Source organism: Lepidochelys kempii, chromosome 26 (genome assembly GCF_965140265.1).
Source record: "Lepidochelys kempii isolate rLepKem1 chromosome 26, rLepKem1.hap2, whole genome shotgun sequence".
Classification (NCBI taxonomy): Eukaryota; Metazoa; Chordata; order Testudines; family Cheloniidae; genus Lepidochelys; species Lepidochelys kempii.
The window spans coordinates 11,020,243-11,037,053 of record NC_133281.1 but is presented as its reverse complement, the minus strand read 5'-3'; the positions used below and the strand labels follow the sequence as shown (position 1 = coordinate 11,037,053).

Genomic DNA, 16,811 nt, shown 5'->3' with positions numbered 1-16,811 from the left:
GTGAAAGGGAGCTTAAATAAGACTCTGTTAAAGAAATGAAAGCTTATATTATTCCTGTGGCATTGTCCTAGCACGAGTTCTTCAGTTAATATGATTCCAGAGGTGAGCAATGGGAATCTTGTGAAGACAGTGGCCTAGATTAAAAAGACAGACCCAGAAATTACCAGGAGAGTTGTAAAAAGAAAAGGAGGACTTGTGGCACCTTAGAGACTAACCAATTTATTAGAGCATAAGCTTTCGTGAGCTACAGCTCACTTCCTCAGATGCATATTGTGGAAACTGGCAGTTTCCACGATATGCATCCGATGAAGTGAGCTGTAGCTCACGAAAGCTTATGCTCTAATAAATTGGTTAGTCTCTAAGGTGCCACAAGTCCTCCTTTTCTTTTTGCGAATACAGACTAACACGGCTGTTACTCTGAAACCAGGAGAGTTGTGTAGTTCTTCTACAGACTCTGTGCAGGTCGAATTCCCTGTATCCCCTAAAATGTCTTTTATGTTAACCTTACTGGAGGCTAAAAGAGAGTGGTAAAAAACTAACCTTGGTGAAGCCGTTGGTCTTTAGCATGTTAGTAAAGTAACAATGTTTGTTCCAGAAACACATGTAAGTGGGACCATAACTGACTTCTGCGGCTCCTTTCATCTGAGGATTTTGAAGAGTTTTACACATACAGCCTTAGGATACCCATGTGTCTTATCCCCGTTTTTACAGGGAGATTAAGTGACTTGCCCAAGGCCATTGTTATGCTAGGTAAACAGGGTTAACTATAACCAGCTGGTGTATTTAAATATGGTTTGCCCTGTCCAAAGACGTGTTTAGGGACATGGGCATGTTTAAAATCACATCAGTTAAAAGCTTGTATTTTCAAACCTATTTTTCTGGTGTAAAAATGGCCCAAGTCAACAGCAGAGGTGGGAACAGAATCCAGTAATGCTGGTTCCCAGTCCACAGCTTGCAATGATTAGACTACACTGTTGCATAATTCACTTTGCCTAAGGAATTCATAGAGATTTCTTAAAGTGGGGCCTTAAATTAATCTAATAATGACACACTAAAAAGTGAACTGTGCAACTTCTTTAAATAAATGGTACGTTTGATTATGGACTCAGCTCTAGCCCTCATCCCCTTTGTGAAGTAGTGTCCTGTGGCAACTGGTCTCTTCTCTTTATAGTGCTGTCATTGAGCACACCAACAGAGTGATTTTCCTTGAAGACGATGACGTAGCAGCTGTGGTGGACGGTCGTCTTTCTATCCACCGGATCAAACGCACAGCAGGCGACCACCCTGGGCGTGCAGTCCAGACCCTGCAGATGGAACTTCAGCAGATCATGAAGGGTAAAAGTTCTTCACCATTTAAATATGGGGCCATTCCCTGCCATCGGGAACCGGTGGTTTAATAACCAACACTGTGGCGCTGAGGATTCTCTCTCTCATTGAGAAGCATCCCTTGTTTCGCAGATTGGTCCCCAAGAACTTGCCATTTTGGATCAGCCCATGAGTCCATCAAGTCCGGTGTCTGATCTCCAGCAGTGACTAATTCCTGATGCTTTGGTGAAAGGTGAAATAACAGCATCATGCACCTTTCCTGTGACACAGTCATGTACAGGAGTGAGAAAAATCACTCCAGACCATTCTGACAAACAGCATGTTCGCTCCCATGTGTTCACCTGTTCATTGTATTAATGGTATAAAGAAGTTTCCATTGTGTGCATGTGTGGTTTTTTGTGTTTGTTTTTTTAGGTAACTTCAGTTCATTTATGCAGAAGGAAATTTTTGAGCAACCAGAATCTGTTGTTAACACAATGAGAGGAAGAGTCAACTTTGATGACTACACTGGTAATTTAAATGAATCCTTTTACAGTTTTAAATCCAGTGCCTGCCAAATTTGGGGTGGTGTGGTGTAGTGTAGAGTAGAGTAGATTAGATGTGTGGCCTAAGAGAAGGAAGTCCGATATCTATGTAAGAGGAAGTGCCGTTACGTAGAAGGGGCCTTCTGTAGCCGTGTCAGGAGAGTTCATTCTCTCTGCTTGACAGGCTTGCCAAAGCCATATGATGGCTTCTACTATGTGGGCACCTTCTTTGCTAGAAACAGACTGAGACACTCCAGCTCTTTTAACCTAAGAGGATACAGAGCTATCAGAGGGGCCCCGGAGATCAGTGTGTTATGTGTGTCTTGAGCGACTTGGCCATTGTTACTTTTTCATCCGTTACAGTGAATCTAGGCGGGTTGAAGGATCACATCAAGGAGATTCAGCGGTGTCGACGTTTAATCCTGATTGCTTGTGGGACAAGTTACCACGCCGGAGTTGCCGTAAGTGGTTGTCACTATTTCCTTGCAAACCGTGGCTGAATTAGCTGCTGGTATTATGTATATTGAGTGAGTTGTACTATAGAAATATATACTCTGCGGCCAGATTTTCCATGGTGTTTTAAGGAGCCCAAGTCACTTTTGAAAATTGAACTTAAGTGCTTATGAAAATTTTACCTGTAGTTTTCTTTATTCTTATAGAAAACTTCTGAAAACAAAACTTCTTATCATACGGTAAAATTAGCAAGGAAAGGGACAAAGTAATAATAGCGAGAAGGCTTCAGAAAGTTAAAAGCTGCCCGAGGGGCACATCTGACTTGCTCCTTTGCCATTTATATATGTTCTAGGGTTTGTTTAGGGGAAGTTCAATGGCTTGTGTTGTACAGGAGGTCAGACTAGATGATCACAGTGGTTCCATCAGGCCTTGGAATCTAGGACTCTGTGCAGGCTTTGATGGAATATTATCAGAGAGAGCCATTCACAATGCAGTGGTTCTACTTTATGCCACAGCGTTTCGTAAACACTTGCAGATTCAGGGCCGAGTTCAAACCATGTGTAACCCTGCTCCTCTGAGATACGATATAATCGCGGGGCACAAAGGTACGGCTCTTATTCAAACATCGTTGGGTCACAGCAGGATAGCCCCTATACCTGGGATTCAGGAGGCTCCATAAATTTGCTAAGGAATAAAATTTTTTTAAGGATGATAGTACATTTAAAAAAAGTCAAACTTAAACTGAGCTGCATTCAATTAGTTCATGAGAACCCGAAAATGAAACGGACACTCATCTGGCTAGTTTCATGATCCAGGGTAAGGGTCCCTATGCCAAAGGGCTGTTTGTGTCTTCTGTACTTGTACAGCACAGTGGGGTTCAGGTCTATGGCTAAAGCCCCAAGGTTGAAATAGGTTTGCAGTTTTTCCCCGGTACGGAGTAGTGTTTCAGTAATGTTATTTCCAAATGAATGCCCAGGTTGGAGTCTATACGTTGTCCTCAGGCAGGTTGCACTCAAGCAGATTTTGTAAAATAACTTGACTTTTTAAACAATTTTTGATATAAGCAGCTGTGTGGTGTTTGTCAATAGTACTTCCTCTACTCCAGTTTGTGGGTCTGCCCCTATAGATCTTTTTGCAGTGTCGAGGTCATAAGTAACCTTTCTTATTACTGGTCTAGTGAATAGTCTTTGGTTATATTTTCATTAACCTGCATAATGGTATTTTGACTGTAATATTTCCCAGTGCTTGGCAATTTGAAGGCTTCTTTTGTTAAAATGTGTTTGAACACATTGTAACTTCCTGACATCTCTCTTTTACCAGACTCGTCAAGTGCTAGAAGAATTGACTGAATTGCCTGTTATGGTTGAACTAGCCAGTGACTTTTTGGACAGAAACACTCCAGTCTTCAGAGATGACGTCTGCTTTTTTATCAGCCAGTCAGGTAGGGTCACGCCTGTACTACTAAGGAGAAATCCATAGGACCAAATTCTGCTGTCGGAGAGTAGGATTGCGTGGGGTGTACACCACTGTAGAAATTGGCCCATAGAGATGGAAAGGCTCATCTCATCCATCTTCATACCAGTGCAGGATTGATTCCTAGTGTGTTTTGTCTAGTCCAGTCGCAAATGTGGCAAAAATTATTGTACCCTTTCTGGAGAGAACTTGCTCTCATGTGGAATATCAGGTTAAACACTACTCCATTCCCCCTTTTTAAATGTTTTCTTATTGTTCCTTTAAACAAACAACTATAGGGGCCTTATCCAGTAGCTTTTGAAATCCATCAGGTCCAGAGAGAGAAATGAAATGCATAATAGAAATCATTATACAAGAATATATAAAATAATAAATCACCCATTGGAATGGAGCATATGCTAAAACACACACTGAGGCTAAAGAATAAATGGTCTCCTTAGTGGGCTACATTACACTGAAATCAGATGAATACATTTTTAATATTATACGGCACTTGCAACAAAACACGGTGATTATTCTCTTTTGTGGTGTCCTGTTATCTTGAACTTTAATATGAAAAGCCATAGTGGGAAAGAAATAGTGGGTTTTTTTCCTTCTTTCCCATCACTATATGCTAGGGGGAGAAAAGGCAGTGAAATTAAATTGTGTTATCAAAATAAAAAAGCCACCAGTGGCCAATTTAAAATATTAATAAATTCTTAGTCAGTCAGTGGGGTTTTCTGGTAGTAAAGATTAACTTGTTTCAGCAGTGTGTTTCCTGGGTGCATGTGCTGACAGTTTAATCCTTCAGCCAGTCTGACTATCCCAACTTTCACTCGCGTTTTCTCTAGGAACAATGCCCTCTGTTTCTAACACGGTTCGTGTTTGTGAGTGCCACGGCACACGCGTCCCCTTGAAACTTGGATGTAACCAAGATACAGGATTCCTCTGAGATCTGCATTATTCTTGCTGTCTCACGAGAGCAGAATACTGCTGACTAGCTCCAGATGCTAGAAAACCAAAGTAAATGTTGAGGTCACAAATACCCCTCCCTAAATAGTTGCTTTAGCCTTTTAAAAATTCTTCAGGCTGGTGGTGATCTAAGCGTTATAGCATGCAGACAAGGATTTCTGAATATTGGTACATCATAGTAAAAGTAGAATCTACTGATTTAACCTTATTTTTATTACTTCTTGATGCAACTTACACTGTACAGATGCAGTTAGAGAGAATGCTCCTTGGGGTATTATTTATTAACACATTCCAGTAAGACATGGCAAAATTAAGGAATTTTTCTTTCTAATATTGTCTCTGGGGTTTAGCTCTCTGTGCAATAGAAGTGGATCATCAATACAGTTTTCTCCTTAGTTGAATCAAGTTGTTCAGAGGCTGTAAATAGCTGCAGAATTGTCATACTTTGTCTCCAAAGAAGCCCTGACTCTCTTCTTCCCCTCTGATGTAAACAATTGACGGAGCCAGCCCCATTTCATATAGTGTACACCCTGGGCCTTTGAGATATTACTTTTAAAATGGCATGGCATTTAAGCCAGACCCAGGCCAGATTGTGTGACCAGAATACCCCTGCCCTTAGGCCAGACCCATAGTTTTGAACAGGCGATAGATACAAAACCATGTATTTTAGGGGGGAGGAAACAACCAAAAATGTAGTTTTGACAGATTGCAGCAGAACTTTGTAATAAAGAATATTCGAGGCATTGCGGGGGTTATAAGGATTCAAATATGACTTGGAATAAGTGCGACCTTACGGGCCAAACTCCTCCCCTCCTCCTCGTCTTGCTTTTAGAGTTTGTTGGCAGTAGATAATTTTGAATTGGTGCATAGCAGGGTGTTATAAACTGTATGACATTTATCCTTTGCATCTAGTTGTTAACATGGTTTAAGATATTGCATAGTTAGTATACTTGGTCCAAATTAACTTGCAACTATACATATATTAAATAATTTGATGAAGTATAGTGTGAATTACTAATAACCAAGGCAAAAGAGATCTATTTTCATTATAATTTACAAGACATTTACCATTCCTGCTGAACACTTTCCATTACACTAAACTAATGGCACTCCAAGCATAGGGTAATTGTTGATCTCCTTCAGACCCCAATATTGCAAACTACAGTGTCATCCTGAAACTTCCACTGACCTATTTGACTTTCAGTGTCCTCCAGTGCTTGTAACGATCTTGTCTGTAACTGAACTTAAAGTGTGACCATGTAAATTAATCTTTGCAGGCGAGACAGCAGATACTTTGATGGGTCTTCGGTACTGTAAGGAAAGAGGAGCCCTCACTGTAGGAATAACTAATACCGTGGGCAGCTCCATATCCAGGGAGACAGACTGCGGCGTCCATATCAACGCAGGACCAGAGATCGGTGTGGCCAGCACAAAGGTGAACACCAAATAGATAGTTCTCGCATTCATTTAAAGTATAGTGGACTGTGCTTTTTATTCTAACTGAAGCTTTTTAACTATACTTAGACTGCATGGTACTTCACATTGTGAGATTTTAGCAGTTTCTGCATATTCAAAAAACCCTCCCACTTGTGTTTGTAGTAGTTTTAGTCTTATTCAATTTGTACTGACTTCCATTGAGCCACAGAATGCTATGATGGAATTAGTCTTAATATTTTAAGTCAGGGAACAAAGCAAACTCATTCTTTGATCCAGGGATATGTAGATTTAAAAAAAAAAAAACTAAAGAACAATAAGGCTTATTAGTTTCTAAAATCAAGCATTTTATTTTAAACTGTTTCGATCTTAGTACATGAGTCAGAGGAATTAAAAATAAGAGCTAAAATTGCTCTGTACACAACAGGAAATCTGGATTATATACATTGCCTATCACATATCTATTGTACAGCCTACCTGTGCATTTTTAAGGGAATCAGGGAGTTTTAACAGAAGGAAAGAGAGAGAATCATGCTGCTAACACACAAAGTGGAACACCTTGTTACTACTTGGGTGGCTAACCACCATCTTGCTTTTCCTTCCAAATCTGTCCATATTTAAAGAGACCAGTAGTTTATTTTTTTATAGAAAGTTAGTGGAACCCTATTTTTATTTAAGCTAGTTTAAAATGTGCTAATTTAGTGGCTCTTGGCACATGTACAATCCAGATTCTGCTATAAATCTGTAGTAATCATTCACGTTGATGGAGTTGCACCTGCAGAAGTGAAAGGAGAATCAGTCCTGTTAACATTAAAATCATACTGTGATCCACTTAGTATTCCCCCCTGCAGTTAAGACTTCCCAGCTGCCTCTTCAGGGACTCTTCCATGAAACAAGAGATGTAAATCAAATTATACCATGCTGGGACTGCAGTGGACTAACAAGTTCCAAATTTGAGAACCCCCATTAACCTCCATGTGTTCAGCCCCTTCCCCTTAAAACCAAATGCTGTGATATTACAAGGAAAGAGAAGGTCGCTGCATAATTCACACTGAAGGCAGCGGTCTTAGCCCTTGGTAGACACTTTTACATCTCTACTCTTCCTGTTCTCTGTGGCGCTTGTATATCACCTTCATGCTCATACAGTACCTGCCCAATCTTTCACTTGGGCTGAATAAGAGAAACACGTATGAGAAAATGAAGGAGGTTTCCTCTAACTGTTAGACAAGGAGGAACAGGCTTATTTACCCCACAAACTGCTCTCTCAGGTTAGTTTACAGAGCTGGTTGGCAGAAAATGTTTTGAAAGTTTTTCTGGTTTTTGTCAGGGCAAAAGTTTGCAACATTTCTCTCATAGTGTGCTCCAGGTCACAAAAAAAGAGAGGATTAATTGTCTGAATTATTCCAATGAAAGGAAATAGCTTCACTTGATGGCATACTAAGAGTAGTAATTTTAGTAAGTAGCCTTTTTTTTTTATAAAGTGCAGAGCTGTCTATGGGGTATAGTTGACCAAGGTACAGTATAAGATGCTACATTTGCTTGATAAAGTACTTCTGCTCTGTGAAATCTGCTTTGATTTAGTTAAGTTTAGGAGAGAGATGATGTCAATCTGCTACATACATTCAGCCAAAAACAACAGTTGAGTTTTTAACAGTTCACTGGGGAATTTGGTCATGGAAAATTCACGACTCTTGCGAGCTATTTGTCCCTAGGCTGTTTTCACATTGCCAACACTGTTCTGTTTGTAGGTCACTGAAAACGTATTTTCTCTCTAGTGATGCTGAGGCTTACCTGTTTGTGCTGTAGTTCCAACATCTACTGCTGACCATTAGTTATCAGTCTAAGACATTGCTCAGAAATTGCAATTTGAGAACATAAGAATCTGCTGGTGACAGAAAAAAATCCAAGCACTGTTAACTGTACCAGTTAATATAAAAGAGCAACGTTAACCTTCAACTGTATGCTGCTAAGTGCAATGGTGGTAGGGTCTTGCATACAAAGCTAAGCAAATTAGTTGATAAACTTGTTCTCCATAAATGATGATGGATGCATAGTTATAAAATTCTTCTTTGTGCGAACTTTAGATAGCAGAATCAAGAAATGTATTTAACTATGTAGTAGGAGAATGTCTGACTAGCAAAAAGTCAACACAGGCCACCTCACTGATATTATATTACACCTTTCTTTCAAGGTGTTCACAGATTAAAAGAACTACTAGGCTACTGAAGCAGAAGCTTGTTTAGGGATAATCACATTCATTTGAAAATTTAGCTAGTGAAGGTGCACATAGTTTTAATTCCTGGTTTGCTTTGCAGCCAGAAATGCAAGTTATCTGTCTGACCCTTGTAAAATGTTGGGTTTTACTTTATTATACAGTTTAGGAAAGATGTAAAAGCTCAATCTGCATTTCCCTGGCTCATGCTGTGCAGTTAAATATTTACCTTACGTTGCTTGTAGTTGATCAGTCCTCTTTAATTAGAAGAAGTCAGTTAAAAATTGCAAGATGAGATTGTTCACTGATATCTACAAAAGCCAGGTTAGGGGAAACGTTTGTTAATCAAATTCTTTGGATTGAAATATCTTGATTAAACTCTCAGGACAACAATCCAAAAAAATTTTAGGCAAAAATTCTTAATCCTCACAATCATAGTCAATCAAGTAATGTCTTATATGCTTCTAAACATGATGGCATTTATCTCTGTCTCTCCTCTTTAGGCCTACACTAGCCAGTTTGTTTCTCTGGTGATGTTTGCCCTCATGATGTGTGATGATAGGATTTCTATGCAAGAAAGACGCAAAGAAATCATGCGTGGTCTAAAGGTCCTACCAGGTATGAAGCATCTTTTCTTAAAATTGCATTTACACTATTGTTGCTGAGTGAAAGTCATCTCGTGGTGGAGGGCCGGCACAAGATCTATGCAGCGTTTCAGTCCCACTGAAAAATAGGGCATCAGGGCACGATGAAGACAGCTGGTATATCCACATTTCAGCGTGAACTTTGGATGCTTCTGAATGAGAATCAGGTCCATCGGCAGAGCAGTGTAAAGGGGTTTTGGTGCAGTGGGGGGAAACAGGCTCAATAAATGCTGTAAAGATGCAGTTAATATTGAGGGAAGGCAAACATGTTGGTTTGCTCCTGGTACTGAGTAAATGTGTGCGTCTCTTTAGTGTTGTATTTCGGATTAACCCTTTGCCTCTTCCTAATTAATAGACTTGATTAAAGAAGTGCTGAGCATGGATGATGAGATCCAGAAACTGGCCACGGAGCTTTACCATCAGAAGTCGGTCTTGATTATGGGACGTGGCTATCACTATGCTACATGTCTGGAAGGAGCTTTGGTAAGGATTCAAACTGCCTTTGGCAGAGCTGGATGATAAATGCATACCCACTGGCACTTACAATCCTCAGATCCAAGTTATGAGCTTTAAACATGGGAACCCTCATTGCCCTCCATTAATGCTGGAAGGCCTTTTACTTTTCTAATCATGGTGTTACTGCCCTAAAGCTATGCCATTGGCTGAGTTCCTTTAAATGATTGCAGGGTTGTTTTTCCAAGAGTGCTCAGTACCCATGTAATTGGGGCCAGATTTAAAAACTGACCAGCACACCCTACAGTGTCCATTGAAGATCTGGCCCTGTGTCGTGTCCTCAGCAGGAGTTACATGCTGCTACTATTGACATTAATATTTCCTTTTCAAGCCATAATACAAACATTAAGCCTTAGTGCTCCTGGGAAGGTCGGTCGGTATTATCTGTTTTACAGAGAGACACTCACCTAGTGACAAAGGCGGGTGTGGATATAGAACCCAGGAGGGCTGAGGGCCTCTGAGCCACTTGACACAGATTTCAGACTGCATGAGTTCACAAATAAACTACCTCCACGTTCCAGGGGAAGGGTGATTAACTACAGCGCTAGTTTATGCATCATTATAGGAAGAAACACGTCCCTATACGTGTTCTGAACAAGGGCCAGACAGTAGCTTGATTAACAGGGCTATCCTTCTTCCTCTCTAGAAAATAAAAGAAATCACATACATGCACTCCGAAGGCATAATGGCTGGTGAGCTGAAGCATGGTCCCCTTGCCCTGGTAGACAAATTGATGCCTGTTATCATGATCATCATGAGGGACCATACCTATGCTAAGTGCCAGAATGCTCTCCAACAGGTTATAGCACGGCAGGTGAGTAATTGGAGATGGACGTGAATGGTATCATCCTAAGTGTAGAAGTTTAAATTGTTGCCTTCATCGCTAAAAAGCTCAAAAAATGTTAAGATTTGGATCGCTAGATCTACTGTAAGCAGTTTTGCTGTTCCTTTGTGGGATTTTAGAATGCCAGTTCGAGTCCAGCAGTAACAACTTGATTACCATCTAATGACTGTTGGGTAGTCTCGGGCCAGTTAGAGTTACTGCCTAAAAATTGCACTCTAGTCTGTTGGGGCTTTTAAGTGTCAGTTTCTGCAAGATACCGAAAGGTAATAGTCTAGAGTATGTCTTAAAGAGGTTTATCTTGAAATTCCAAAACAAGGTAATGCATCATCTTTTGTGAAGACTGCTGCAATTTTTTAATATGAAATAGTTCTCTCGCTGTGGAAGTTCTAGCTAAGTAATGAAGGAAAATGCAGGTGAGGCTCAGTTTTTTTTAAAAAGCAATATATGGCAAATGTAAAATACTATTGCTATTCTAGATTATTTTTAAGTGAAAGGTTCCTGCCCTTCTTGAGATCAGTGGGAGTTTTGCCAGGGATTTCAACAGAAGCAAGAAGGGGCCCTCTCAGGCAAGCTTTCTGGAGCATTGTGTATCTGACTCTTCCAGGGGCGACCGGTAGTGATTTGTGATAAGGAAGACACAGAGACAATAAATAATAATAAGAGGACAATCAAAGTTCCTCATTCCGTGGACTGTCTGCAGGGAATCCTGAGTGTCATCCCTTTACAGCTTCTGGCTTTCCATCTTGCAGTTCTCAGAGGATATGATGTAAGTACTATACTACCTTTATTGTCTATATACTCTCCAAAGGACTTAAAGTAGATCTATTATACTGAACAGAACCCACTACAGTTCTTTGAACTTACTAGCACCTTTAATCTAAGAGGGTTTTGATGCTTAAGTCAGTGGGGAAACAGTGATGGCAGATAACACTTGTTTCCTGCTTTTACTGTTGAATAAACCTCTTCCCACACTGCTGGTGGAAGTTAAATCATCCATCCCTTGTTCAAAAAAAAGACAAACTATGGTTTAGATATTGCTACAATGCATGTGCAAGAACATTTGGCGAATGCAGTATGCTTCACTCATGAGCTTGATCGCACTCACTGCTGTCGTTTTTGCAGAACACTTCCATAAAGATGTCTGTCCCTCTGCTTTTCTCCCCTCTCAAGGCATGTCTATACAGAGACCTTGTGCACGGCGAGCCAGGCCGTAAAACTGCACTAGGGAACTTCAGCGCATTATAGCAGGGTCCACACGGCTACTTAATATGTGGCAGGCTGGAGCACTGTGGATTTACATCCTGGCTTGCCACAAACAAAGTCTTGTGCAGACAAACACACCACCCCCACCCCCGCCCTGAGGGTGCAGAAAATTAAGCTTAATTATCACTTGAGCTAGATCAGGGCCCAGAGAAGTTTTTTGATCTATTTACAACAATTCTCTTGGCCAAACTATTTCCAGAGCTCTTAACAAAACTAGAGTGGTCTAGTTTGGACAAAAACCTTTGAACAAATGCCAGTAAATTTAATATTGTCTTTCATGAAGTGTAAAATAGTGATGTGTGGTCTTGCTCACAAAAATTTTTTTTTTTTTACAGGTTGATTTCCCAAGAAATCTGGCCAAGTCTGTAACTGTAGAGTAAAAGTGCACCTGAACCTTAGGGGTATGGGGAAGTAAATGGAGAGACTTTTTGGGTACCAAAATACCTTGATTTTAAAGTCCCCTAGCTCAAATCATCTTTTGTGTATAAAATCACCATAATTGTTACATTAGTGATTGTCAAATTGATTCCATATGCCCTGTCAATAGCTTTGTTTTGTTGAAAGGTGCTCACTAGGAGACTTGGTAATCATTTCAGGGGCGAGATAATTTAGGTATAAAGGAACCTCCCTTATCTATGCAGGTACTTAGTCAATTGTATGTGCCACCAACTGACATGGAAATTAGAGCTGTAATAGGCCGTAAATGAGCACACAGACACGATGGTTTAGAAGAGATTGTGCCTGTTTACATAAAAAAATTTAAGGAGAGATTCTGATTAGTCACTGGATTTCCCTTTATGTAATTTGGTTAGGGTGCCCAAAATTAGCCTCAGAAAGAATCTAGTCTAGGGCAAATGCCTAGCAACTGACAATCCTGCAAAGACAGTGGGCCAAAATCTGCTGTCAGACAACAGAACTCCAGAGTTGTTGGAGTTCATTCTAAATGAGAGCAGCAGCTGACCCAATATTGGAAGCATGTAATATTCGCAAACAATATCATCCCCTTGTTGTGTGGGAAGAAGGAGAAATCTATTGCTCCCACAGGACCATTGCAACACTAAAGAGAATTCCAATTTAGGTGCTGGGTTTATTTTACTGCTGCTGTTAGCAAGTATGATTTGGAACACGTACAAGAAACTTGCTCTCAGAACAGGATCCTTGTATGTGCACAAAAAGTTAGTCTGGGCTTGCTACGCTTGACAGTGTTTGTCAGGAGAGTTGCAGGGAACGAATGCATGGCTTTCATTTTCATGGCTGCTGTTACTTAGTGCTAGTGACAGCAAATAGTTTCAGGGGCATATATGGTTTGGGTTTGAGAATTAGACCAGGAAAATCAACAAAGCTTCATTCACAAGACTACGAACAATATTTTAAGTAGCTTGCATTGGATTAAAAGCAGAAATAGCAAAGGTACCCTGAACTTCAACAAAAGGATGAATGTCATTGGTGGGTTTGAAGTAAACAGCCAGAGTTTATAGCCAAGGCATATAAAAGAACATAGGACTGTAAGACTTAAAGTGAAGCCTGTAGCTTATTAATGGAACATGAAGGTCATGCCGCCATAGTTAGGGATTTTCTTCTTCACAAGATGTAATATTTTGACCTTGTAGAAGTCTGCTTTACCGGAGGGCCTGTCGAATACGGCTCTGAGTATGCTGTAGTCAATTGCTCATACAGGTTCAAAGGACCGTAGCTATAGCAATGCCCTCTCCCATTCTTAAAATTGATATGAACTGAAGTCAATAATGTAAACTTCCTGCATTTTTGTATCTTATTCATAGATCTGTTCCCTGCTTAGTTTTACTGTCTTAGCAAGAGCTTGAGTACAGCTATTAATGCATTGTATGAGGACCACGATTCGTGCTGAGCTATTAATTTGTATTTAGGAATGAAGTAGTAACGGTAGCAATTTAATGCCTACACTATTACAATAGATGCTAATTTCATTAGACACCTCAGCCTGAACTGACAATTGAGACTTCCCCACAATGATTTACTAACAAGCAACATTTTTTATATAGCCCAGCACTACATGTTAGCTAATGACAGTTTACTCTTAACCTTCCTCAGCTTATGTTAGTTTCATTTTTAGGAGGGAGGGAGCTGCTGTTAAACTTGGAAGAGCTGAAGTCAAGGGGAGAACGTGCTGTGATTCTAATGTAAGGAAGTGAGACCCTTAAAGGGGGAAGCATTCCGAGGTACCCATAGATTTCAGGGAGAGGAATTGATTTGGAGATCTCTCTTTTTCCCTAATTAACTTGGAAGACAAGCTAGAAGTGCTAGTCTAGGTTTGTACAGATGGGATTTTATTTCAGAAGCAGGATTGCTACATAGTACAAATCTGATTGAGAACATCAAGTGCAGCTATTTTCTTTTCGTAAAAGGACCAAAGAAACAGGATACTAAATTAAAGAGCTGTAGGTCTGATAGTTTCTACAAAGCTGTTTTACCTTGCAATATTTATAAAATCTCAAAGTCACGCATTTACTTTGATAGGATGGACAGCCCCAAAGACTTTACAAAATCAAGCTCAATTGCTTACTAATGAAAATTGCAGAGGAAGAGATTAAACCAGGGAGCTACATTAAGGTCCAAAACTCAGCCTGCTAAAATTGAAATGTATGTGACTAGAGTATCAGATATTGCAATGCATAAAAAAGAATGTTCTAGAACACACTCACTGTGAAGAATTTTTTTGAATGATTATGGTAGGATATCCTTAAAGCATCTCATTTTTGCCAATTGCCATGCCAGCGTATACAGGATTTTCTTATCCCGCTAGTTTGATGAAACAATGTTGTTTCCCCCTCCTGCTGCTACCTGGAAGTTTTAGAATGTCTTGTGCTCTCCGAACTGAATGTTTAGATTACTGAGCCAGTAACATTAATTCCTTCCTAACTGATGTATTTAAAAAAATTCATTAGCCCTTTCCTTTATCAAATGCGTCGGCTCACACTTGTCTGAAAAGAATTTTTAGTAAGAATGTAGCATATGTTCACTTTTGTTTTAGTGCATAAAGAGTTCAACAATAACTCCTGCTGCTATTTCAAGAGAAGACATTGAAGGTTTCCTACCAGTTATTTAACAAAGCAAGAGTATTTTTAACTTACTGAAATATAGAACTAGACAATTTTTCAGACAAAGAACTCTGCTCTTCTCATGCAAGTTCACTCCTGGAACTTGATACCAGAGTATACAGTAGCAGAAACACGGTCACGACTGGAAAAGGTTTAAGCCATTCAATCCTGCTAAGCCGCACTGCCCGTTGTTAGAGTATTGCATAAAAGACCTCAAGAGGAGGCAGTGTATTTTTTTTAAATCTTGCCATATTTACCAGTACAATGGCACTTAGAGCGTGTCCCATGATTAGTACGCTATGGGTTTTGCCAGGGTAAGGTTTTAACTAGCATCCTCTCCATTTATGGACTAAGTTACTCTGATCTGTACTTTGCTCACAAGGAAAGCTCTCCTACTGTGGGTATTCTTCGGGCCTCAACTTTTACTGAGCAGCAAGACCCAGAGGCAACAAACCTGGCCTCTATCCTAGTTTAAATTATGTGCCAATAAAGGGGTTGTCCTAAAAACATTTGAACAGTTTTTCAAAGGCAAGATTAACAAATTCCAGTGTAATCCCCACCTAGAAATAATGTCAATATGCTTCTGGCACTGGTGTGTTAAATGAAGTATGCTTGGTTTGCTCAAAGGCAAATTGTGCAATTCATGGCAAAAACGTGGAGGTACACTTTTTAAATTACTATTCAAAGACGGGGGCGGGGGCAGAAGTAGCAGTTTTAAAAATCTTCACCCAACTTGTATTTACAACGCAGGAGACAAAATCCCTAGGAATGTTTATTTGAAAACCAGAGCCCAGTGACTATGTTCCAGAAGCAAGCCTGGTTACTGGACTGCCAACTGGGAGACTAAAGGGGTGCACTCAGTGGTGTGACTGTAACACTTTTAGGACACACCTGAGCTATTTAGTTCAAGTAACAATGGCGGTGAAGCTCTGGCTATACAAGCCCATCCAGGACTCGTGTCTTGCAGCTTCACTGTTAACGTTATTCAGGCTTGTGCTACGGTCCCAACGGACTGTAGTGTAGACATACCCTGGGACTGGCGATGCCTTTACTATGGGATGTTGTACAGCTCTTCCCTCCTCCAGAAGTCACCTGCTAGTCCTTCAGAACACAGGCAGACTGGAAGATGAAGGGGTCTGCAAACAGAGTAAGCCGTGCTAAAGCAGATTGCGAACGCTTAGTTGTGGCAAAGGTTAGGCCCGAAGCAAGTACCTGTTAGACATTTACCTCAAGACATGGGATCCCTCCCCAGTGTGAGAAAACTGACAGAAAACCATTGGTATCTGTCTGAATTGAAAGTTAACTTAGTTTCCTTTCCGTCTTCAGTGGGTGTAAACAGACATTTGAAGTGGCAAATATTACCATTGTTTTCCTTTGCATGTACATATCCAGCTGAGTTGGTTTATGGGGACCATTCGGTATCTTGCTTCCTGTTATATGCTGTCTGCAGAAAATGTTTTAGTTTTGTGTGTCGTATTTTATAATTTGAGTTTTGTATCTCACCCTTTGAATAAAATGAAGTGCCCACCATTAAGTGGAGAGATGTGGTCTTTAGTTGAATCCATCATGTGAAATTTTCTACTGCTAAAACCATCCGTAGAAGGAGCATTATTCTCTAAAAAGTTTTAACTGAATTCAATATATGATTGCAGAGCTCTAAGACTCCCACTACTGATTTAGGAATACAGCTTCACCCTTAGATGCCAAGATAATTCCCATAATCCTGCTGCCCTAACTTCCATGAATGTAGTAATTGCCATACTTAACCAGAAGAGAGTCATCCATCTGCCCCGGCACTCAGTGCTCCAGTTGGAAATAGAACAAGCTCCTCCGCAATGGACAATTATAGAATAAGCTTTCCTAAGGGGCAGGCTTCTCCTAAACCATGTCACTTAGAGATAGATTCATGCCCCACTGCGTGAGCATTTTAATACAGATTTAAAAACCCGAGTTGTAGGTACACAGCAAAATATACCCCCTTCCACGTAGAACCTCCCCAGAAATGACTGATGCTGATTGAATCCTACCATGCTCTTGGCCTCACTGATATCTTGTGACTGAGTTCTAAAGAATGGAGTCAGACCTACTCCAGTTTTG

General features: G+C 40.3%; 1 protein-coding gene across 2 annotated transcripts in view; it reads left to right on the top strand.

Moving 5' to 3' along the window:
- GFPT1 (glutamine--fructose-6-phosphate transaminase 1) overlaps positions 1-16,244 on the top strand; it is a 52,879-nt gene extending 36,635 nt beyond the window's left edge. For both annotated transcript variants that reach the window (XM_073325270.1, XM_073325269.1), the window contains 10 exons: positions 1,172-1,335; positions 1,741-1,836; positions 2,214-2,311; positions 3,624-3,744; positions 6,005-6,162; positions 8,877-8,991; positions 9,373-9,500; positions 10,177-10,344; positions 10,979-11,140; positions 11,973-16,244. In XM_073325270.1, coding sequence (XP_073181371.1) covers positions 1,172-1,335; positions 1,741-1,836; positions 2,214-2,311; positions 3,624-3,744; positions 6,005-6,162; positions 8,877-8,991; positions 9,373-9,500; positions 10,177-10,344; positions 10,979-11,140; positions 11,973-12,017 — 1,255 coding nt within the window. In that variant the 3' untranslated portion in view covers positions 12,018-16,244. The remainder of the gene's footprint in view (positions 1-1,171; positions 1,336-1,740; positions 1,837-2,213; positions 2,312-3,623; positions 3,745-6,004; positions 6,163-8,876; positions 8,992-9,372; positions 9,501-10,176; positions 10,345-10,978; positions 11,141-11,972) is intronic.
- The last annotated feature ends 567 nt before the right edge of the window (positions 16,245-16,811 follow it).